This window comes from Pseudophryne corroboree, assembly GCF_028390025.1.
Source record: "Pseudophryne corroboree isolate aPseCor3 chromosome 3 unlocalized genomic scaffold, aPseCor3.hap2 SUPER_3_unloc_5, whole genome shotgun sequence".
Taxonomy (NCBI): Eukaryota; Metazoa; Chordata; class Amphibia; order Anura; family Myobatrachidae; genus Pseudophryne; species Pseudophryne corroboree.
This window is the reverse complement of record NW_026967541.1, coordinates 3,361,821-3,387,904: the sequence shown is the minus strand read 5'-3', so window position 1 is coordinate 3,387,904 and position 26,084 is coordinate 3,361,821. Positions and strand designations below refer to the sequence as shown.

General features: G+C 45.3%; 2 protein-coding genes across 2 annotated transcripts in view; one reads left to right on the top strand and one right to left on the bottom strand.

The window, feature by feature from the left end:
* Positions 1-20,330, top strand: part of LOC134984370 (oocyte zinc finger protein XlCOF6-like) — a 37,977-nt gene extending 17,647 nt beyond the window's left edge. Inside the window, exon 6 of the mRNA XM_063949967.1 lies at positions 19,137-20,330. Coding sequence (XP_063806037.1) covers positions 19,137-20,218 — 1,082 coding nt within the window. The 3' untranslated portion in view covers positions 20,219-20,330. The remainder of the gene's footprint in view (positions 1-19,136) is intronic.
* LOC134984372 (zinc finger protein 585A-like) overlaps positions 1-26,084 on the bottom strand; it is a 131,697-nt gene that overhangs the window by 58,632 nt on the left and 46,981 nt on the right. The gene's annotated exons all lie outside the window — the stretch shown is intronic.

Here is a 26,084-nt window from a genome sequence, read left to right as displayed (position 1 = left end):
TCCCTGCAGAGTTATGTAGCAAGTGGGAAAATCCTCCACCATTGGATTCTCATGTCACCCGTCTTGTGGTATCATCCACTCTGACTGTCACCACTGTCACCTCACTGAAGGAACTGACAGATTAGCGTGTGGAGGGATACCTGAAGTCTATTTACTCCCTCACAGGAGCTGTGCATAGGCCCACTATAGCTGCCTCCTGGGCTGTAAAAGGTATTGAAGTATGGGTCAGGTATTAAAAGATGAGCTGCCTTAGGATATATCTGACAGTGCCAGACAATACCTGTCTCACATTACCACTGCTGCCTGTTACATTCAGGAGTACTGGCAGCCAAGGCGTCGACGTCTGTCCTGGCTCACCGTATTCTGTTTTTGAGGTCATCAAAGGTGGACCTAGACTCCAAAAAGACCTTAGAGGTACTCCCATTTAAGGGGGGACATTTTGTTTGGTAAAAACTCCCATTCAAGCTCCTGAATGATGTGACTAGGATAATTGGGCATCCACCACTATATTTGCCTGAATAAAATTGTATCTGAATTAGCAGCTGCTAAGACTGCTTTTCTTCCAAAAACTAATCTTTTTGGCCTCAAGGGAAAGCAAAAGGTCAGGCATAGCCGAGACAATCTCGTGCTCCCAAAACCACCTAGCCCAAGGCCACACAATCCTGGGATGCCCATCAGCCTGCTTCAAAACATGACAAACCTGCTGCATGATGTGGCGGGCCTCCCCCTGGAGGATTACAGGGTGGGAGGCCGACTTCTACAGTTCACCCAGGTCTGGTGAAAGACCACTTCAGGCGCATGGGATCCATTAAAGGTGCAAGCTTTGTAAACGAGTGTCAGTTCTCTCCGTAGTACAGGAGTGGTTGTGCTGATACCTCAGTCCCAGAGAGGCAGATGTCGTTATTCGATCATGTTTCTTGTTCCGAAACCCAATGGGTCATTCCGGCCTATGCTCAACCTCAAAACTCTGAACAAGTTTGTGAGAGTACCCAGGTTTCGTATGGAAACACTGCGCTCAATTGTACTGGCTATGGAACCTGGAGACTATATGGTATCCCTGGATATACAGGATGCATACCTGCATATACCGATTGCCAGGTCACACCAGCAGTTTTTGTGGTTTGCTATTGGCAACCTACACTTTCAATTCCAGGCTCAACCATTTGGATTGGCTACGGCTCCTCAGATTTTCACCATGGTCATGGCCGTGATAAGGTCACATCTTCGTTGCCAGGGGATCATAATCCTACCGTATCTGGACGATCTGCTGATTCTGGTAAATTCCCACTGGCAAACTTTCTGCAAGCCCATAGTTGGCTTATGTATTGGAAAAAGTCCTTGCTGGTCCCAGCTCATAGTGCACCAAGGGGCACTTCTGGATACACACAGTCAATGGGTGTTTCTGTCTCCAGATCAGATCTCAGATGATTGCTTTAACTCCGGAGGTTCGGTTGTCGCTGACCTGGTGGCTAGAGGATCAGCGATTAAGCAAGGGCCATCCCTTCTGGATCCCCAACTGGGTCATGCTGACAGCAGATGCCAGTCTGAGAGGATGGCGTGCGGTGTTGGAGCAACACTCGTTTCAGGGTCGCTGGACCAAGGAAGAATCACTCCTCCCAATAAACATTCTGGAGTTGAAGGCAGTGTTCAATGCACTCTCTCGCCCTGCCTCTCGTACAGAACTGGCCTGTTCAGGTACGGTCAGACAACGCCACCATGGTGGCATTCATAAATCATGAAGGCAGCACTCAAAGCCGCATGGCAATGATGGAAGTGTCAAAAATCCTTTGTTGAGCGGAACGCCATCTGCCAGCCATATCGACAGTGTTCATTCCAGGTGTCCAAAACTGGGAAGCAGACTTCCTCAGTCGCCAGGACATACATGCCAGAGATTGGAATCTTCATCCGGAAGTCTTTCAACTCCTAGTGGATAGATGGAGCCTACTGGACGTAGACCTCATGGCATCTCGACACAATCACACGGTACGGATCAAGGACCAGGGATCCTCAAGCAGCATTCGTGGACGCACTGGCAATTCCATGGAACTTTCGGCTGCCCTACGTGTTCCCTACAGTGTCACTTTTGCCCAGGATACTACGACTATGGAAGTTCAAACAAGAAGGAGGACTACTACTTCTAGTCGCTCCAGCGTGGCCTCGAAGATATTGGTTCTCAGACCTGCTGGGTCTGTCAACAGAGAAACATAGAAACATAGAATTTGACCGGCAGATAAGAACCACTTGGCCCATCTAGTCTGCCCTTCTGTTTTTTGGGGTTTATTTTACCATATTTCTATCTCAATCCTTATTTGATCCTTATTTCTTTGTAAGGAGATCCTTATGCCTATCCCATGCATGTTTAAATTGCTCTACTGTCTTAGCCTCTAACAGCTCTGATGGGAGGCTATTCCACTTGTCCACTACCCTCTCTGTGAAGTAATTTTTCCACAAATTTCCCCTGAACCTCCCCCTCTCCAATCTCAGTGCATATCCTCGTGTTCTATTGCTTCTCTTCATTTGGAGAATGTTTCCCTCCTGGACTTTGTTAAAACCCTTGATGTATTTGAAAGTTTCTATCATTACCCCTCTTTCCCTTCTTTCCCTTCTCTGCTCCAAATTCTTAGCCTTTCTGGGTATGTTTTGTGATGTAGGCCATGCACCATTTTAGTTGCTCTTCTTTGTACAAGCTCTAATGTATTAATATCCTTTTGAAGATATGGCCTCCAGAATTGAACACAGTATTCTAGATGAGGCCGTACCAATGACCTATACAGTGGCATTATTACTTCTTTCTGTTACTGTTTCCTCTCCCAATGCAACCAAGCATCTGACTAGCCTTTCTCATTGCTTTTTTACATTGCTTACCTGCCTTTATGTCACCTGAAATAGTGACTCCTAGATCCCTTTCCTCCTCAGCAGTTTCCAGTATAGTGCCCTTAATACTATATTTAGCCTTTGGATTTTTGAGACCCAAGTGCATGATTTTGAATTTTTTGGCATTAAACTGTAATTTCCACGATCTTGACCATTCCTGTAGTCTACCTAGATCCTCAATCATTTGTTTTACCCCACCTGGTGTGTCTGCCCTGTTGCATACCTTTGTGTCATCTGCAAAAAGGCATACTTTCCCTTTAATGCCATTTGTAATGTCGCCAATAAAGATATTAAAAAGCACTGGTCCAAGTACAGATCCCTGGGGTACTCCACTGGTAACATTTCCCTCCTGTGAATGCACTCCATTTACCACAACTGTCTGTTTTCTATCCTGCAACCAAGATCTTATCCATTAAATAATTCTAGTATCCAATCCCAAGCTTCCAAGTTTATTTAGCAGTCTGCAATATGGAACAGTGTTAACATCCTTATTAAAGTTTAGATAAGCTATATCCACGGCTTCACCTTTATCCATCACTTTAGTCACACAGTCAAAAAAGTCAATAAGATTTGTTTGACATGATCTCCCCCCAGTGAATCCATGCTGTTTGGGATCCTGTAAATTGCTAGATTTGAGATAATCTACAACTCTTTCTTTTTAGAGTGTTTCCATCAATTTCCCTACTACTGATGTAAGACTCACTGGTCTGTAGTTGTTTGCCTCCTCCTTGCTCTTGCTTAGACTTTTGTACAGTGGGACTACGTTTGCTCTTTTCCAGTCCTCTGGAATTACTCCTGTAGCTAATGACTGGTTGAATAATTCTGTCAATGGTGCTACCAGCACCTCTTTAAGTTCTTTTAGTATCCTTGGATGCATCCCATCTGGCCCCATAGATTTGTCCACTTTCAGCTTTGAGAGTTCTGTTAGGACCTTCTCCTCTGTAAATGTACTTGTTTAATTTTCCTAAATATCACTGCAAGTTAACTGTGACCCCTTCCCCTCTCTTTTAGTAAAGAATACTGAGCAAAAATAATTATTAAGATGATCTGCTATTACATTGTCTCCCTCAACAAGACTCCCAGTCTCTGTCTTTAGTTTTATAATACAGCCTTTTGTTTTTCTCCTTTCACTTATATACCTAAATAAAAGTTTTGCCTCCTTTACCCACTGACTGGGCAATTTTCTCCTCAGCTTCTGCCTTTGCACATCTGATTACCTTCTTAGTCTCCTTCTGTCTAACAAGATATATATCTTTGTCTTCATTATTCTGTGTATGCTTATATTTCCTAAAAGCCGTCTTTTTTTTCTTTCACAATATTTGCTACTTCATTCACAAACCACACTGGCTTCCTTTTCCTTGTGTTTTTCCTAACACTTTTGATACAAAGGTCTGTTGCCTTTAATATTGCACATTTTAATGTTTCCCACCTCTCCTGCACTGCTTCCAAGTTTCTCCGCTCTGCAAAAGAATCGCTTACACATTTTCCCATCCCTACAAAATCAGCCTTCCTAAAATCCAACACCTTTGTTTTTGTATGGGATGAGTCAGTCTCTGTCTTTATGCAGAACCATACTGCTTGATGATCACTGGATCCCACGTTTTCACCAACTTTTACGTCCAATATTCTGTCTCCATTTGTAAGTATTAAGTATAATATTGCGTCTTTCCGAGTGGGCTCCCTCACCAATTGGTGGAGGGATGCTCCCTGAAGGGAATTTAAAATGTCTCTACTTCTAGTGGAACAAGCAACAGACACCTCCCAGTTTACATCAGGAAGTTTAAAGTCTCCCATGATTAATACCTCTGCTATTAATGCCATTTTAGTTATGTCCTGCAATAGGTTTTTGTCCAGTTCTACTTCCTGTCCTGGTGTCCTGTATATCACCAATACGAATAATCCACTTCTCCCCTATTTCTCTGGACACCCAAAGGGCCTCAGTTTTTTCTTCATTACTTTGTATTAAGGTAGTATTAATGCTTTTTTTTACATACATTGCCCCCCCTCCTCCGATTTTTCCCGTTCTGTCCTTCCTAAATAAAGTATATTCCGGGATAGCTATGTCCCAGTCATGATTTTCATTGCACCATGTCTCTGTAATTGCCACAATATCTAGATCATCCCATGTCATTATTGCAGAGAGACCCCTTCTACTTCCGCAGCGCCCGGACCTTCTCATACAGGGCCCTTGTCTTTGCCCAGACCTGGCCACACTGGCTTTGACAGTGTGGCTCTTGAAGCTTCACTCCTGACGGCCAAAGGATTTTCCGAGGCAGTTATTCAGACTATGCTGAAAGCCCGCAAACCGGCATCTGCCCGGATTTATTACAGAGTCTGGAATTCTTACTTCATCTAGTGTGCTGACAAGAATTATGATACATATCAATTCAGAACATCCAGAATCCTGGCTTTTCTGCAACGAGGCCTTGACCTAGGTCTTCGTCTGGCCACCCTCAAGGTTCACATCTCTGCCTAGTCGGTATGGTTTCAGAGGAAAATTGCATCTATACCTGACGTTCATACTTTCGCTCAGGGTGTACTTAGGAGTCAGCCTCCCCATGTCCCTCCTGTGGCTCCATGGGATTTGACTGTTGCACTAAAGGTCCTGCAAGAGTCTCCATTTTAACCTCTTGAGTCAGTGGACCTAAAATGGCGCATGGCCAAGGTCCTGTTCTTGCTGGCAACTGCCTCTGCAAAAAGGGCATCTGTCTTAGGTGCTATGTCCTGTCGTCCACCCTATTTGACTTTTCACAGTGACCGGCCAATTCTCTGAAATAGACCTGGTTATTTGCCTAAGGTGCTGTCATCTTTTCACCTTAACCAAGAGATTGTGATTCCGGCCTTTATCTTTTCAGATTTGTCTTCCAAAGACCGTTGTTTGGATGTGGTAAGGGCTCTCTGTATTTATGTGGAAAGGACTGCCTCTATCAGGAGGTCAGATACCCTTTTTGTACTGTTTGGTTTTCACAAATGTGGCTCGCCTGCGAATAAGCAGACCTTGGCCAGATGGATAAGAATGGTGATTGCACAAGCTTATACGCAAGCTGGACTTCCAGCTCCTGCTGCTATTAAAGCCCATTCTAATCTGTCTGTTCAACCCTCTTGGGTGGCTCGCCGTGGCGCATCCGCAGATCAATTGTGGAAGGCGGCTACGTGGTCCTCAGTGAACATGTTTATTAGGTTCTATGCCTTTTATACTTCTGCTTCCCAGGATGCTTCCTTTGGATGCCACGTTCTCATGCCCGTTAAGGCGTGTCCCCTCCCTTGAGGAACGGTGCCAATGTTTTCCTGTGGAAACCAATGTATCCTGCTGCAGAAAAGGAGAGTTATGGTAGACTTCCCATTGTTACCGCTCTTTCTTTGAGGTACATTGGTTCCACAGGGCGCCCACCCTGACGCACCTAGATTCTGTAGGTTTGTACGGCGTTAGCCGCTGGTCCCTTCTCTTGTCATGAGAATGTGGTTCTATGTGACTAACATCTGCCTTCTCTTTTACCTGCTCCTGCATTTGACTGGTTAAACAAAACTTAGCTCTAGTGCCTGGAGGCGGAGTTATAGAGGAGGCTCCAATGCATCCTGGGACAGCCTAAAGCTTTAGCCTGTTTGTGCCTCTGTATCAAGATCCCACCCCAATATTTTCCTGTGCATACTGCAATGTTTTCCTGTGGAACCAATGAACCTCGCAGAAAGAGAGTTAACAATGGTAAGTCTACCATATGAAACATCTAGGATCATCTGTGTAAAGTCCAATAGAGTCTGTAGGGCGTGTGCATACTTCAAACTATCAAATCACAGAAAAAAATGAATAAAATAGGGAAGAAAAATTAAAGACAATCAGAAATAGAGTCCATAAAGGAGCTAGAGATTCAGTCACTAGGGTACCGTGACAGAAAGGTGGAAAAAGGTGGCGGTCAGACCTAAAAGGGAAACCCACCGACTACCCCAATTAGCCATATGACAGTGCAAAATCTAGTCATCATAGTAACAATTGTACAAAGAAATATCAAATTTCAATGTAACCAATGTATCCAAAGGAGGTAAAGGCCAAGAACATGATCTGTTATCCAATGTAGGTTCCACCAACAGTTATAAGGGCAACAGGATGTTAAAGATAAATCAGTCATGCTTTACCTGAACACCCAAACATTCTAGAAAGGTATAATGAAATGTGGTGGAAACAATGTCGGACCATATACCATATAGCAATTATATAGCACAGGAAATAAAGATAAAAAGATACATTTTATACCCATAACAAGAGCAAATAAATCTGGCCCAAAAATAGATCCATGCCCAGTAACTTAGTCCCAGTTGGCACATGTTACAGTAGGAAACAAACTCTGAGTGTCTGTAACAGTCTTACTCCTTTAGCATATTACTTCGAGACGGAAGACAACTCCTCCGGGATTGGTTTAGGTAAAGTGTCATGAAGGACTGTCAACAGGAATGTCCCAATTTTTCAGAATAGCAGGGCCATCCTCGGGTGAAGGTATCACTGTGAAGGCGCAGTTTCACATTACAATAACTACTTAGTCCAACTAATTGAGGAACCAACTAGGTACAATGCAATCTTAGACCTGGTATTAACAAACAATGGGGATTTGGTATCAGGTATTATAGTAGGGGAACCCATAGGAAACGGCGACCACAATATGGCCACATTCAATATCAGTTTCCATAAACAGCCCTATACTGGCTCAACTAGGACTCTAAACTTTAGCAAAGCAAATTTTGAAAAGATGAGGGTATTTTTCAGGGATATTGAATGGGAAGGTTTGTTATTAGGAAAAAATACTACGGAAAAATGGGAGGTACTAAAATTCCTGCTAGCTAAAAATACACTCAAATTTATTCCTATGAGTAACAAAAAAAGGGAATAAAAATCATAAACCGGTGTGGCTTAACAAAGAGATTAAGGAATTTATGGGCAAGAAAAAACGAGCATTTAAAAAATACAAATCTGACGGGGAAGTAGAGTCATTTCAGCACTATAAGGAATGTAACAAAGTTTGCAAAAAGGAAATAAGAGCTGCTAAAGTAGAAACTGAAAAACTAGTAGCAAAGGAAAGCAAAGCGAATCCCAAAAAATTCTTTAAATACATTAATAGCAAGAGATTAAAGAAGGAGAGTATAGGCCCTTTAAAAGACAAGTTGGAAGTTTTAAGCAAAAATGATAATGACATAGCGGACACACTAAATGAGTTTTTTTCAACAGTATTTACTAGAGAGGACCCAATTCAGGGACTGACACACAATCTCAATAATGAGAATATCACACTGATAGGTACTTATTTAAGCGAGGAAGTAGTCTGTGACCGATTAAAACATTTAAAGATTAATAAATCACCAGGGCCCGATGGTATTCACCCAAGGGTTCTAATGGAGCTTCACTCTGAACTGGCAAAACCGCTATCTTTGATCTTTAAGGATTCAGTTATATCAGATATGGTTCCCAAAGACTGGCGTATAGCGGAAGTAGTGCCTATATTCAAAAAGGGAAGTAAAGCTGAACCAGGTAATTATAGACCAGTTAGTCTTACATCTATAGTGGGGAAAGTATTGGAAGGTATTCTAAGATATAGTATTCAGAAGTTCCTTGAAGTCAATAAGGTCATTAAAAGGAATCAACATGGGTTTATGAAGGACAGATCCTGTCAAACCAACTTACTTGGCTTTTATGAAACAGTAAGCGCAAACCTAGATCAGGGTAAAGACGTGGATGTAATCTTTTTAGACTTTGCCAAAGCGTTCAATACTGTACCACACATGAGACTTTTCTACAAGCTACAAGAATCAGGGCTAGGAAGCACAATATGCACTTGGGTCAAAAACTGGTTAGATAATAGGGAGCAGCGCGTTGTGGTTAATGTATATTTCTCTGACGTCCTAGTGGATGCTGGGACTCCGTCAGGACCATGGGGATTAGCGGCTCCGCAGGAGACAGGGCACAAAAATAAAGCTTTAGGATCAGGTGGTGTGCACTGGCTCCTCCCCCTATGACCCTCCTCCAAGCCTCAGTTAGGTTTTTGTGCCCGTCCGAGCAGGGTGCAATCTAGGTGGCTCTCCTAAAGAGCTGCTTAGGAAAAGTTTTTAGGTTTTTTATTTTCAGTGAGTCCTGCTGGCAACAGGCTCACTGCATCGAGGGACTTAGGGGAGAGAAGTGAACTCACCTGCGTGCAGGATGGATTGGCTTCTTAGGCTACTGGACACCATTAGCTCCAGAGGGATCGAACACAGGCCCAGCCATGGAGTCCGGTCCCGGAGCCGCGCCGCCGACCCCCCTTGCAGATGCCGAAGATTGAAGAGGTCCAGAAACAGGCGGCAGAAGACTTTTCAGTCTTCATGAGGTAGCGCACAGCACTGCAGCTGTGCGCCATTGTTGTCAGCACACTTCACACAGCGGTCACTGAGGGTGCAGGGCGCTGGGGGGGGCGCCCTGGGCAGCAATGTATAATACCTTTATTATGGCTAAAAATACATCACATATAGCCCTTGAGGCTATATGGATGTATTTAACCCCTGCCAGATCTCACAAACTCCGGGAGAAGAGCCCGCCGAAATAGGGGGCGGGGCTTATTCTCCTCAGCACACAGCGCCATTTTCCTGCTCAGCTCCGCTGTGAGGAAGGCTCCCAGGACTCTCCCCTGCACTGCACTACAGAAACAGGGTAAAACAGAGAGGGGGGGCACTTTTTTGGCGATATTACTATATTTAAGCTGCTATAAGGATACAACACTTATATAGGGTTGTTCCCATATATATTATAGCGCTTGGGTGTGTGCTGGCAAACTCTCCCTCTGTCTCCCCAAAGGGCTAGTGGGGTCCTGTCTTCAATAGAGCATTCCCTGTGTGTCTGCTGTGTGTCGGTACGTGTGTGTCGACATGTATGAGGACGATGTTGGTGTGGAGGCAGAGCAAATTGCCGGTAATGGTGATGTCACCCCCCAGGGAGTCGACACCGGAATGGATGGCTTTGTTTATGGAATTACGTGATAATGTCAGCACATTACAAAAATCAGTTGACGACATGAGACGGCCGGCAAACCAGTTAGTACCTGCCCAGGCGTCTCAGACACCGTCAGGGGCTGTAAAACGCCCTTTACCTCAGTCGGTCGACACAGACCCAGACACGGACACTGAATCTAGTGTCGACGGTGAAGAAACAAACGTATTTTCCAGTAGGGCCACACGTTATATGATCACGGCAATGAAGGAGACTTTACATATCTCTGATACTGCAAGTACCACAAAAAGGGGTATTATGTGGGGTGTGAAAAAACTACCTGTAGTTTTTCCTGAATCAGAGGAATTGAATGATGTATGTGATGAAGCGTGGGTTAACCCAGATAGAAAAGTGCTAATTTCAAAAAAGTTATTGGCATTATACCCTTTCCCGCCAGAGGTTAGGGCGCGCTGGGAAACACCCCCTAGGGTGGATAAGGCGCTCACACGCTTATCAAAACAAGTGGCGTTACCGTCTCCTGATACGGCCGCCCTCAAGGATCCAGCTGATAGGAGGCTGGAAACTACCCTAAAAAGTATATACACACATACTGGTGTTATACTGCGACCAGCCATCGCCTCAGCCTGGATGTGCAGTGCTGGGGTGGTCTGGTCGGATTCCCTGACTGAAAATATTGATACCCTGGATAGGGACAGTATTTTATTGACTTTAGAGCAATTAAAGGATGCTTTTCTTTATATGCGAGATGCTCAGAGGGATATTTGCACTCTGGCATCGAGAGTAAGTGCGATGTCCATATCTGCCAGAAGAAGTTTATGGACGCGACAGTGGTCAGGTGATGCGGATTCCAAACGGCATATGGAAGTATTGCCGTATAAAGGGGAGGAATTATTTGGCGTCGGTCTATCGGATCTGGTGGCCACGGCAACTGCCGGGAAATCCACCTTTTTACCTCAGACCCCCTCCCAACAGAAAAAGACACCGTCTTTTCAGCCGCAGTCCTTTCGGTCCTATAAGAACAAGCGGGCAAAAGGACAGTCATATCTGCCCCGAGGCAGAGGAAAGGGTAAGAGAGGGCAGCAAGCAGCTCCTTCCCAGGAACAGAAGCCCGCCCCGGGTTCTGCAAAGCCCTCAGCATGACAATGGGGCTTTACAAGCGGACTCAGGAGCGGTGGGGGGTCGACTCAAGAATTTCAGCGCGCAGTGGGCTTGCTCACAGGTGGACCCCTGGATCCTGCAGGTAGTATCTCAGGGTTACAGGTTGGAATTCGAGAAGTCTCCCCCTCGCCGGTTCCTAAAGTCTGCTTTGCCAACGTCTCCCTCAGACAGGGCGACGGTATTGGAAGCCATTCACAAGCTGTTTTCTCAGCAGGTGATAGTCAAGGTACCCCTCCTACAACAGGGAAAGGGGTATTACTCCACACTATTTGTGGTACCGGAGCCGGACGGCTCGGTAAGACCTATTCTAAATCTGAAATCTTTGAACCTGTACATACAAAAATTCAAGTTCAAGATGGAGTCACTCAGAGCAGTGATAGCGAATCTGGAAGAAGGGGACTTTATGGTGTCCCTGGACATAAAAGATGCTTACCTGCATGTCCCAATTTGCCCTTCACATCAAGGGTACCTCAGGTTCGTGGTGCAAAACTGTCATTATCAGTTTCAGACGCTGCCGTTTGGATTGTCCACGGCACCTCGGGTCTTTACCAAGGTAATGGCCGGAATGATGATACTTCTTCGAAGAAAAGGCGTCTTAATTATCCCTTACTTGGACGATCTCCTGATAAGGGCAAGATCCAGGGAACAGTTAGTAGTCGGAGTAGCACTATCTCAAGTAGTGTTACACAGGGAAGAAACTTCCAGGGAGTATGGTCAAACCTGGAGATGTCTCTTCACATAAATATACTGGAGCTAAGAGCGATTTACAATGCTCTAAGCCTGGCAAAACCCCTGCTTCAGGGTCAGCCGGTGTTGATCCAGTCGGACAACATCACGGCAGTCGCCCACGTAAACAGACAGGGCGGCACAAGAAGCAGGAGAGCAATGGCAGAAGCTGCAAGGATTCTTCGCTGGGCAGAAGATCATGTGATAGCACTGTCAGCAGTGTTCATTCCGGGAGTGGACAACTGGGAAGCAGACTTCCTCAGCAGACACGATCTACACCCGGGAGAGTGGGGACTTCATCCAGAAGTTTTCCACATGATTGTGAACCGTTGGGAAAAACCAAAGGTGGATATGATGGCGTCTCGTCTCAACAAAAAACTGGACAGGTATTGCGCCAGGTCAAGAGACCCTCAGGCAATAGCTGTGGACGCTCTGGTAACACTGTGGGTGTTCCAGTCAGTGTATGTGTTTCCTCCTCTGCCTCTCATACCAAAAGTACTGAGAATTATACGGCAAAGGGGAGTAAGAACGATACTCGTGGCTCCGGATTGGCCAAGAAGAACTTGGTACCCGGAACTTCAGGAGATGCTCACGGAAGATCCGTGGCCTCTACCTCTAAGACGGGACCTGCTTCAGCAGGGACCGTGTCTATTCCAAGACTTACCGCGGCTGCGTTTGACGGCATGGCGGTTGAACGCCGAATTCTAAGGGAAAAAGGCATTCCGGAAGAGGTCATTCCTACACTGGTAAAAGCCAGGAAGGAGGTGACTGCACAACATTATCACCGCATTTGGAGAAAATATGTTGCGTGGTGTGAGGCCAGGAAGGCCCCCACGGAGGAATTTCAACTGGGTCGATTCCTACATTTCCTGCAAACAGGATTGTCTATGGGCCTCAAATTGGGGTCCATTAAGGTTCAAATTTCGGCCCTGTCGATTTTCTTCCAGAAAGAATTGGCTTCAGTTCCTGAAGTCCAGACTTTTGTGAAAGGAGTACTACATATACAGCCCCCGGTTGTGCCCCCAGTGGCTCCGTGGGACCTTAATGTAGTTTTGGATTTTCTCAAATCCCATTGGTTTGAGCCACTCAAATCGGTGGATTTGAAATATCTTACGTGGAAAGTAACCATGCTACTGGCCCTGGCTTCGGTCAGGAGAGTATCAGAATTGGCGGCTTTATCGTATAAAAGCCCATATCTGATTTTCCATTCGGACAGGGCAGAACTGCGGACGCGTCCTCAGTTTCTGCCTAAGGTGGTGTCAGCGTTTCACCTGAACCAGCCTATTGTGGTGCCTGCGGCTACTAGCGATTTGGAGGATTCCAAGTTGCTGGACGTTGTCCGGGCATTGAAAATATATATTTCAAGGACGGCTGGAGTCAGAAAATCTGACTCGCTGTTTATACTGTATGCACCCAACAAGCTGGGTGCTCCTGCTTCTAAGCAGACAATTGCTCGTTGGATTTGTAGCACAATTCAACTTGCACATTCTGTGGCAGGCCTGCCACAGCCTAAATCTGTCAAGGCCCATTCCACAAGGAAGGTGGGCTCATCCTGGGCGGCTGCCCGAGGGGTCTCGGCATTACAACTCTGCCGAGCAGCTACGTGGTCGGGGGAGAACACGTTTGTAAAATTCTACAAATTTGATACCCTGGCTAAAGAGGACCTGGAGTTCTCTCATTCGGTGCTGCAGAGTCATCCGCACTCTCCCGCCCGTTTGGGAGCTTTGGTATAATCCCCATGGTCCTGACGGAGTCCCAGCATCCACTAGGACGTCAGAGAAAATAAGATTTTACTTACCGATAAATCTATTTCTCGTAGTCCGTAGTGGATGCTGGGCGCCCATCCCAAGTGCGGATTGTCTGCAATACTTGTACATAGTTATTGTTACAAAAAAATCGGGTTGTTATTGTTGTGAGCCGTCTGTTCAGAGGCTTCTACGTTTATCATACTGTTAACTGGGTTCAGATCACAAGGTGTACGGTGTGATTGGTGTGGCTGGTATGAGTCTTACCCGGGATTCAAGATCCTTCCTTATTGTGTACGCTCGTCCGGGCACAGTATCCTAACTGAGGCTTGGAGGAGGGTCATAGGGGGAGGAGCCAGTGCACACCACCTGATCCTAAAGCTTTATTTTTGTGCCCTGTCTCCTGCGGAGCCGCTAATCCCCATGGTCCTGACGGAGTCCCAGCATCCACTACGGACTACGAGAAATAGATTTATCGGTAAGTAAAATCTTATTTTTTCAACTTGGACTGAAGTGCTAAGTGGTGTGCTGCAAGGCTCAGTATTAGGACCGATATTGTTCAATATTTTCATTAACGACCTAACAGAAGGTCTAGAGAGCATGGTGTCAATTTTTGCAGATGATACCAAATTGTGTAAGGCTATAAATATAGAGGAGGATGCCGAGTCTCTTCAGAACGACTTAGTTAAATTAGGAGCAGCCAAATGGAGAATGCGCTTCAACACAGACAAGTGTAAGGTAATGCACTGTGGTAACAAGAACAATGGCCCTCATTCCGAGTTGTTCGCTCGCAAGGCGATTATAGCAGAGTTACACACGCTAAGCCGCCGCCTACTGGGAGTGAATCTAAACATCTTAAATGTGCGACCGATGTATTCGCAATATTGCGTTCAAAACCGAGTTAGCAGTTTCTGAGTAACTCCAGACTTACTCTGCCTGTGCGATCAATTCAGTGCTTTTCGGTCCCGGCTGACGTCATAAACACACCCAGCGTTCGCCCAAGCACTCCCACCGTTTCTCCAGACACGCCTGCGTTTTTTCCGGAAACGGTAGCGTTTCCAGCCACACGCCCCTAAAACGCCGTACATCCGCCCAGTAACACCCATTTCCTGTCAATCACAATGCGTTCTCCGGAGCGACTAAAAAGCCGTGAGTAAAATTACTTTCTTCTTAGTAAAGTTACTTGACGCATGCGCAGTGCGAACATTACGCATGCGCACTAAGAGAATTCTCACTGCGATGCGATGAAAAATACCGAGCGAACAACTCGGAATGAGGGCCAAAAATTACACCTACCAACTAAATGGAGTAAAATTAGGGGATTCTGTACTGGAAAAGGACTTAGGTGTCCTCAATAATACCAAGCTAAGCAGTAGTACCCAAAGTAGGACTGCAGCAAAGAAGGCTAATAAGATATTAGCAAGCATAAAATGGGGTATTGATGCTTGGGACGAGAGTATTATACTCCTGTTATATAAATCACTATTGAGGCCACACCTTGAATACTGTGTACAATTCTGGGCACCGTACCACAAAAAGGATATTCTGGAGCTTGAAAAGGTACAGAGGAGGGCGACCAAACTAATTATGGGTATGGAGACGATGGAATACAAGGAAAGGCTTGAAAGACTAGGCATGTTTACATTGGAAAAGCGGAGACTAAGAGGGGATATGATCAACATCTACAAATATATAAGGGGACAATACACAGAGCTTGCGCGGGACCTGTTTTTGGTTAGATCAACACAGAGGACTCGTGGACAATACGTGTTTGGAATTCCCTGCCCAAGGGAGTTGTGGTGCATAGTCATGCATTATAGTTACTATAAATAGGGATAAAATGGAACGGCTGACAGCAGCATCAGTCAGAAATTGTTGTCAAATCATCATGCATAGGAGACCACAAATAGGTTGAACTCGATGCACAATTGTCTTTTTTCAACCTTAGATACTATGTTACTATGTAATAAGCTTAGTAGGAAAGCCCCATTTGTATTGCACATTTCCTTGGGTAGAATAGACGCCTTTGGCCAGCGTCACAGAAGAAATATATGGAAATATCTGCAGATTATCCAGGCACTCAGCTGTGGATGAGGAAGGCAAAGCAGCCTATAGAATGTGTTCTTTAATATGAAAAAAGTGGACCCTGAGCAGAGTGTCCCTCGGTGCTTGGATAGGGGCCTGTTTGGACTTTGAGAGTCTATGGATCCTATCAATAAGAAGGTCCGCGGCAGAAGCCTTCGGTGGATGTTTCTGAAACTAGGACCGTGTCATAATCATAAAGCTCAGCATTTGTAACAGAATCCGTCATGCCCATTATTCTGATATTATTTCTCCGAGACCTGTCTTCTAAATCAATGACTTTATCATGAATAGAGACCATGGGGCAAATTTACTAAGGTGGGAGATTTTTAGAACTGGTGATGTTGCCCATGGCAACCAATCAGATTCTACGTACCATTTATCTAGCTGCTTCTAGCAGATAATAGATAATAGATAACAGTTCTAAAAATCTCCCACTTTAGTAAATTTACCCCCATGTCTTCCTGAAGGGTGTCAGGTGCTGAAATCAGACCTGATTGTGAGACGCAACAATCTCTTTCATTTTAGTCTGTACGAGTGCCAATCTCACTGATATCTGACCCCAAAGCTTCAAATATTAGCGTTAAGTTCTGAGGTTTTCAGTCCTTAAATGTAAATAACATAGAATGTATAGAGCGTAGAGTAACAGGACACTCTAGAGTGTCTTAAGACGTTCTCAGCCATTACAGCTGGGCTGTGCAACTGACAAGTAGAAGCAGATGATGTTGTAGCGGTCTCAGAAGGACCACCTGAATTTGAGGTACCAAAGAGATGGACAGGTGGGGCCAATTTGGTACTTTTTAACCTTTTTTGGAGACATGGGGTGTCATTCCGAGTTGATCTTTCTAGCAACTTTTTGCAGCGCTGCGATCAGGTTAAAACTCATCAAAACTGCACACGTCTGCACCGCAATTCGCAGGCGAGTCGTACCGGTACAAAGAGGATTGGTGATAGGCAATGGATTTAATGAAGAATCCATTCGCACAGCCGATCGCAAGGTGATTGACAGAAAGAGGGCATTTATGGGTGTTAACTGACCGTTTTCTGGGAGTGTTTGGAAAAACACAGGCGTGTCCAAGCGTTTGCAGGGCGGGTGTCTGACGTCAAAAAGTCTGAAGAGATCGCAGCGGCTGAGTAAGTTCAGAGCTACTCAGAAACAGCAACAAACTTTTTTGTGCCGTTTGCTGCAAAAGCGTTCGCACACTTGCAAAGCGAAAATACACTCCCCCTTAGGTGGCGACTATCTGATTGCAGCACAGCAAAAAGTTGCTAGCGAGTAATCATCTCAAAATGACCCCCATAAGCCGGCTCCAAAGAGACTGACCTCTCAGAGATAAGAATATACAATCTATAAATAAAAGGAGCAGTAGTACGCTGTCAGGAGGTTACATCAAGATGACTCAGTTCAAAATTACATTCTTAGTCGGGGTGACAGGGATAACCGAGCCTAAACTTCAAGTAAACGTAATGTAATGCAACTCAAATAACACAGTAATGACTGAGAAATTCCACTAGAGGTCAGCGTGATCACAGACGTGAAGTACGCAGCACAGAGAGACACAAATGGCAAAATATAGGGGGTAATTCCAAGTTGATCGCAGCAGGAAATTTTTTAGCAGTTGGGCAAAACCATGTGCACTGCAGGGGAGGCAGATATAACATGTGCAGAGAGAGTTAGATTTGGGTGTGGTGTGTTCAATCTGCAATCTAAATTGCAGTGTAAAAATAAAGCAGCCAGTATTTACCCTGCACAGAAACATAATAACCCACCCAAATCTAACTCTCTCTGCACATGTTATATCTGCCTCCCCTGCAGTGCACATGATTTTGCCCAACTGCTAAAAATTTCCTGCTGCGATCAACTTGGAATTACCCCCATAGTCAGTGAATGAATCCACAATATAATATACTGTGAGGTTGTGATCAGAGTGTAATGAGCTGTACTCAGACGATACTTAATACTGGGCTCTGCATGTAGACTGAGAGGAAGTAGATTATAGTGGTACCATATAAATAGAGGGTAGTTTCACCTCCAGGCAAATGCTTCAATTTAGTGTAGTGACCCCCGGTCCAGCTGTCAGGACACTTATTTAGCAGCTTATATTAATTTTAAACCTTATTGAAGCAAAGCATGTGATGGCCGGGCACCAGGATACAAAATGGTAGCCACCTCACTTCCTAATATCACCGCCGGGCTCCGGTGACTGTGTGCAGCCCGTTCTGTCCCCAGGAGAAGTGGGAGAGCAAGTGCTCCCACCTGAGGCAAAATCGCCTCCAAGTCAGGTATCCAGAGCGTGCAGGAAAGACTGGGCGCACTTATCCCCAGACTACAGCCCGTGGCTTCAGCGGCGTCACCAGGCTGCGGCAGTGAACAGTACCCGGAGTGAGTGGCTTTAGGCCAGTAGGAGTGGACGACTTAATAGATTGGGTCTTGATCCCAGCAGTGGCTGAGAGCTATCAGGTAGGGTAGATAAGAAGCCACATACGGGGAGATGTACTAAACAGTGATAAAAGTGTAGTGAGCCAGTAGAGAAGTTGCCCATGGCAACCAACCAGCATTGATGTAACATTTATAATTTGCATACTATAAAAGTATACAGAGCAGATCATTGGTTACTATGGGCAACTTTTCCACTTTTATCACTGCTTAGTACATGTCCCCCATAGTGAGGAAATCTCCAGAAAGCACGTCTGGATGGACCACGCCCCTCTTATTTATTATTTTATATACTTACAGGGGTGACAGATGTTGTACATCCCTGCAAAGGCAGATCCAATCTCTTTCTCACCAGACTCTGCTGTCTTCCCTGCACTCTCACTCAGATGTTCACTGCTGCCAGTAGCACACGTATGAGAAGCAGAAGTATGGCGGCAGCTGTATAGATTCTATTATGTAATTCTCTATATCATACTGACCGTACTCACATCATCCTTATTACTACTAAGAGAATATAGAGGTAAAACACATGATGGGGGTGTAAGAGTGGATTATAACCTAGCAGATGATGATGATGATTGCAGTGTATTATAAGGTGTATTGCATGTAAAGTACCTTGTTCCACACCTACTCTGCTGTAGCAATATACCTTATATAAGGGTGAGTAACACATGTACAGGCTTACCAGCGTATGAGCACACACATAAAGGAATGCTGCCTTACCAATGCTTCCAGGAGTAACGTTAGGAGACATTTCTCTGATCCATCAGCTCATATGACTGATGTTATTGTTCATCTAGAATCTCCAGTTCATACGATATGTTCCCCATCCATTGTTTTACATTGGTGCTGACATAGGACTTGGCAAGTGACTACATCTCCATTTATACTTCATGGTTAGTTACCAGTACAAGAGAGAGATATATCTAAGTCTTATTATAATATTACATTTGTTATTGTGAGTGTTCTCAGGAGGGTGGACACAATGATAGTCTGAGACACAATATTATAAAGCCTTCATTAAAAGTTATGTTTTATTATACACACACATTTACAATTAAGTGTCCCAGAGAGTCGTCTTCTCCTATTGTTTACAAGATTAATAATGTTACAGAAAATGTCACATTTCCATAATGTATTTTATTTCCAGCAGATGGACACACCGGCAGGAATATCTCAGAAGGACATCTAATGTTATCCCCGGATTGTGGCATAAAAGATAATGACAGTAGACAGGATTCTCCAGGAAATAATCCCATTACCCCAATTATACATCCAGCTCTATCAGCTGATCCCTGTGATCCTGAAAAATGTTCTCCTGATCACTCTGATATTGGTGCATCTGTTACAGCTCTGACAGTAGATACAGTGTTTCCCTGTTCTATAGATACCAAATGTTTTACACAGAACACAAAGCCTATTAACCCACACACAGGCAAGGTAGGTGAGAGGCCACTGATATGTTCAGAGTGTGGGAAATGTTTTACATACAAATCAGATCTTGTTAAACATCAGAGAAGTCACACAGGTGAGAAGCCATTTTCTTGCTCTGAGTGTGGGAAATATTTTACCTGGAAATCAAAACTTGTTGCACATCAGAGAAGTCACACAGGTGAGAGGCCATTTCCATGTTCTGAGTGTGGGAAATGTTTTGCACACAAATCAGATCTTGTTATACATCACAGAAGTCACACAGGTGAGAAGCCATTTTCTTGCTCTGAGTGCGGGAAATGTTTTATCCAGAAATCAAAACTTGTTACACATCAGAGAAGTCACACAGGTGAGAGGCCATTTCCATGTTTTGAGTGTGGGAAATGTTTTGCATGCAAATCAGATCTTGTTATACATCAGAGAAGTCACACAGGTGACAAGCCATTTTCTTGCACTGAATGCGGGAAATGTTTTACAAAGAAATCACAACTTGTTACACATCAGCGAAGTCACACAGGTGAGTGGCCATTTCCATGTTCTGATTGTGAGAAATGTTTTGCACACAAATCAGTTCTTGTTAAACATCAGCGAAGTCACACAGGTGAGAAGCCATTTCCATGTTCTGTGTGTGGGAAATGTTTTACACAGAAATCACATCTTGTTTTACATCACAGAAGTCACACAGGTGAGAAGCCATTTTCTTGCTCTGAGTGTGGGAAATGTTTTACACAAAAATCACAACTTGTTTCACATCAGCGAAGTCACACAGGTGAGAAGCCATTTCCATGTTCTGAGAAATAAATTCACTCTTGTTGCATGCAATAGACATCACTGAGGTGAGGAACCATTTTAGTCTTCTGCAGTATACTTCTTATTGCCATGCATTGTTATTAAAGGTTCTTATCCTATCTCCTATGCTTTTTATAATATACATGCTACCACTGGGTATAATAATCAGACGTCATGTCCTCATCTACCACTTCTTTGCAGATGACCTGTCTTTTTCTCGAGGTACTGAGAACCCAAAACCAATCCTAAATGGTTGTCTAGCTGAGCTCCAGGTGTGGGTGATGCCAGTTGGCTGTGACTCAGTCCTGGTGAAACAGGTCCTTATGATAGAAGTTCACCAACAATGGGCAGGGCTACAGCTCACCTTTGCAAACCAACTAGATTTATGCTTGGCGGTTCAGAGTTACAAAATGCCGATCATGTGCAGAATCTTGGTGTCCTGGATGGTGGAGTGACACTTAGACATCAGGTATCAGCCACAATCGGATCCTCATCTTAGGAACATTGCCAGACTCCCGCACTTTTTTTTTTTCCCTCAGAAGATCTACCTACAGTCATACATGCACTTGTATCATCACGCATAGACTACTGCAATGTCCTCTACCTGGGTCTCCCAGCAAAAGAATTGCACCGCTTGTAGCTTGTACAGAATGCAGCAGCCAGGCTGTTACCTAACCAGCCCGTTCCTGCCACATAACACCCATTCTCTACTCCCTTCACCGGCTGCCTGTAAGATGGTGACTCTGGTCCTAATTCAGGTTGGATTGCAGTGTGTGATCCAAAAGGAATTATTGAGAAAAAGTTGCGGATGCATGCGCAGCACCCATCTTGCGCATGCGCCTGCATTCTCTACGGGGGGCTGCAGGAAATGCTATTGTTTCTTGTTAATCAGGCAGAGGTGGTCATGGGGTGGGGGGCAATGCTCCATTTCCAGTCAGAAAATGGAGCGTTGCAAGTGTGGCGAGAAAGGGAGGTGGACAAACGGGCGTGATCATAGTGGCTGCATGACATCACATCGCAATCGAGAAAAACGCGGTAGGGATCCTGCGGGCACAGCTAAGCTGGCAGGATGCTTCACTAGTTTCTAAGATGAAGCAGAAATTGTAAAGCGATCGCAATTCCTGCTTCATTAAGGGGGAGGCGCTGGTGAGCATACTGGGCTGCCTCACCCTGCGATGGGCGGCCCCCAGCCTGCTAGAAAAAGGATTGCAAATTCTGCTAATCTTACTGACTTACTGTAGGCCCCTATTACACAATCTTACTGACTCTCCCAGCCCTACATGACCAGGGTCCATCAAGCCGTGTGTTGCCTTTGTCAATCCGTAATAAGTAGGGGTAAGGACGTTAACCACCTAGGAACATCCTCCCTTACACGTCACCTGCAGCACATTCATCAGAAGTCATTGTCAAGTTCAGAAACTTTGGGTAAGAGCATAAGCAGTCCACTGACACATAAATCCCTTCTTCCTGTTGTACCCAAGCTCCTGCAAGCCACACCACCAACTCCCTCAATGTCAATTTTCTCCTCAGTCAGGAACGTCAGTAGTCCTGCAGGCCCTGTCACTGGCATGACTGACGAGTCCTCTCCAAACCAGAATTCCTCTGGAGGATCCTTCAGTGGTATGCCTACTGCTGCTGCTGCCACTGCTGTTGTTGCTTCTGGAAGTCGATCGTCATCCCAGAGGGGAAGTCAAAAGACCACTTGTACTACCTCAACTAAGCAATTGACTGTCCACAGTCTTTTGTGAGGAAGATGAAATATGACAGCAGTCACCCTGTTGCAAAGCGGATAACTGAGGCCATAACAACTATGTTGGTGTAGTAGACATGCATCCAGTATCCGCCATTAGTGAAGTGGGATTTCAGACAGTTGATGGACATTCTGTGTCCCCGATACCATCTAGATTCTTCATTAGGCAAGCGATTCCCGAACTGTACAGGATTTACAAAAGTATTCTCAGTGTCCTGAAAAATGCTGATGTACCCAGTGTCCACTTAACCACGGACATGTGGACAAGTGGAGCAGGGCAAACTAAGGACTACATGACTGTGACAGCCCACTGAGTAGATTCATTGCCTACCGCAGCAACAACAGCGGCGGCACCAGTAGCAGCTTCTCACAAATGCCAACTCGTTCCTAGGCAGGCTACGCTGTGTATCACCAGTTTCCATTAGATGCACACCACCGACAACCTCTTACGGAAACAGAGGGACATCATCGCACAATGGCTTACCCCACTTAGACTCTCCTGGGGATTTGTGATATCGGACAACACCGCTAATATTGTACGTGCATTACATCTGGGCAAATACCAGCACATCCCATGTTTTGCACATACAATTCATTTGGTGGTGCAGAATTTTTTTTAAAACGACAGGGGCGTGTATGCGATGCTGTCGGTGGTCCGAAAAATTGCAGGCCACTTTCGACATTCAGCCACAGAGTGCCGAAGACTGGAGCACCAATAAACACTCCTGAACCTGCCCTGTCATCACCTGAAGCAAGAGGTGGTAACGAGGTGGAATTCAATACTCTATATGCTTCAGAGGATGGAGTAGCCGCAAAATGACCTTCAAGCCTACACATCCACCTATGATACAGGCAAAGGAGGGGGAATACACCTGACTCAAGCGCAATAGAGAATGATTTCCGTGTTTTGCAAGTTTCTCAAACCATTCAAATTTGCCACACGTGAAGTCAGTTCAGACTCTGCCAGCCTAAGTCAGGTCATTCCCCTCATCAGGCTTTTGCAGAAGCAGCTGGAGAAATTGAAGAAGGAGCTAAGATGGAGCGATTGCATTAAGTATATGGGACTTATGGATGGAGGGTTTATACCTAAAGAAGCCTTAATGTGTGGCGCACTCTTTTTTGTTTCATGAATAAATGAAAACCTAACTTTTATTATTTTTATGTAAGATAGATTTTTCAATAGGCATGACATAAGGCAATTGATTGTCAGCTGGAAAAGACAAAAAATTATGGAAAGATATAAAAGAATTTATATACCAGCACTACCTATGTATGGGTATATGGGTAGAGCAATAATTGATATAAGCAAGTGAAATATAAAAGGGATTTAAACACAGGTTTTATTTATCAAATTTATGAGATCCTTTCACAACGGGATTGTGATCTCAGAAAAAAACTTTTAAAGCTGTGCCCTGCAGAGCGTTACTACTGCATACAACCTAAGTGCTCCCTACAGAGCATTACTACTGCATACAACCTAAGTGCTCCCTGCAGAGCGTTACTACTGCATACAACCTAAGTGCTCCCTGCAGAGCGTTACTACTGCATACAACCTAAGTGCTCCCTGCAGAGCGTTACTACTGCATACAACCTAAGTGCTTCCTGCAGAGCGTTACTACTGCATACAACCTAAGTGCTCCCTGCAGAGCGTTACTACTGCATACAACCTAAGTGCTCACTGCTGTTATGATCCTGATGCTCAGGACAGGGGAGATCTTATGCGGTGAGACCTGAGCACCAGGACGGAATGCTGGGATTGGGAAATGGGAAGGAAATAGCCCCTAGCACCCTATCTCCATTGTCTTACCCGTGTTATCAATTCACGCCTGAACAACTATGGTTTCTTGGGCCCACGGCAGCCGCGTTTGAAGGGCGGATTAGGTCTGCCCAACTCCGATGCCCCCTCAGGTCTTAAAGAGAGACAAAGCTTGAACTGAGACATGGTAATAACAAGGGGCCCTCTAACTGAAACAACCAAGCTAGGGGCTATAAACTACCTAAAAACTAAACGTATGTGCGGCACACCGCCAAAGGAAAAGAACTACAAAGAAAACCACTGTCCACTCCCCCACACGGCACCGCCGAGTTCCGGGGAGGACAGTGAAAGCGGAAACCTCCGCAAATGCACCAATTCACAGAAGTAAATACTAAGCGGCATAAGCCGCAACACGCGGCTGATGCCGCTACTCACGAAACCAGGCGAGAACAGGTTCGCAAGGACTAGAAGGATTCCCAGACCGGCTTCGGACCTCCAAAGTACAAGAGGGTAGGGAGCAAGATCCACCAAATACAGCTGACCGGAACAGAGTTCTGCAAGGCAGGAACAGCAAACAGGAAGCTATCACCGGCGGGGCTGCAGTGTGCTTGGCTCACATAAAAAGACCATGCAGAGAGCACTTAGGTTGTATGCAGTAGTAACGCTCTGCAGGGAGCACTTAGGTTGTATGCAGTAGTAACGCTCTGCAGGGAGCACTTAGGTTGTATGCAGTAGTAACGCTCTGCAGGAAGCACTAAGATTGTAAGCAGTAGTAACGCTCTGCAGGGAGCACTTAGGTTGTATGCAGTAGTAACGCTCTGCAGGGAGCACTAAGATTGTAAGCAGTAGTAACGCTCTGCAGGGAGCACTTAGGTTGTATGCAGTAGTAACGCTCTGCAGGGAGCACTTAGGTTGTATGCAGTAGTAACGCTCTGCAGGGGGCACTTAGGTTTTATGCAGTAGTAATTAAAACAGCCAGTATTGACCCTGCACAGAAATTAAATAACCTACCCAAATCTTACTCTCTCTGCATATGTTATATCTGCCACACCTGCAGTGCACATGGTTTTGCCCAATTGCTAACTTTCTTGCTGCTGCGATCAACTCAGAATTACCCCCATAGTCCCTCAGACTTAACGTCTTCCCTGGAAATACTTGTGGATGGAGCCCTTCATTCGCTTAGGCAGGATTCAAGGGTGGTCAATCTGTTGAAATCAGAGCACTATATTTTGGCCACCGTGCTCGATCCTAGGTTTAAAGCCTACGTTGTATCTTTCCGGACACAAGTCTGCAGAGGAGGAAAGACCTGCTGGTGAGAAAATTGTCAACTCAAGTGGAACGTGACCCGCCAACAGCTCCTCCTTCATTTTCTCCAGCAACTGGGGCTGCGAGGAAAAGGATAACATTTCCGAGCCCACCCGCTGGACACAAAAGTAACAATACAAGTGACACATACACAGGAAATTGTTTCTGTCACCATAGCGACAATTATCTGATAATAATAAGATTTTAAACCTACCGGTAAATCTATTTGTCCTAGTCCGTAGAGGATGCTGGGGACTCCGTAAGGACCATGGGGTATAGACGGGCTCCGCAGGAGATAGGGCCCCTAAAAATAACTTTGACTATGGGTGTGCACTGGCTCCTCCCTCTATGCCCCTCCTCCAGACCTCAGTTAGAGAACTGTGCCCAGAGGAGATGGACAATACAAGGCAGGATTTAGAAATCCAAGGGCAAGATTCATACCAGCCCACACCAATCATACCATGTAACCTGGATCATACATAACCAGTTAACCGTATGAACAACAACAGTAATGGTCCAAGACCGACTCCAACTGTAACATAACCCTTATGTAAGCAACAACTATATACAAGCCTTGCAGAGTTTCCGCACTGGGTCGGGCGCCCAGCGTCCTCTATGGACTAGGAGAAATAGATTTACCGGTAGGTTTAAAATCTTATTTTCTCTTATGTCCTAGAGGATGCTGGGGACTCCGTAAGGACCATGGGGTTTATACTAGAGATGAGCGGGTTCGGTTTCTCTGAATCCGAACCCGCACGAACTTCATGTTTTTTTTCACGGGTCCGAGCAGACTCGGATCCTCCCGCCTTGCTCGGTTAACCCGAGCGCGCCTGAACGTCATCATGACGCTGTCGGATTCTCGCGAGACTCGGATTCTATATAAGGAGCCGCGCGTCGCCGCCATTTTCACACGTGCATTGAGATTGATAGGGAGAGGACGTGGCTGGCGTCCTCTCCATTTAGATTAGGGTTGAGAGAGAGAGAGAGATTGCTGTGATACTGTAGAAGAGAGTGCACTGCAGACAGAGTTTAGTGACTGACGACCACAGTGACCACCAGAGACAGTG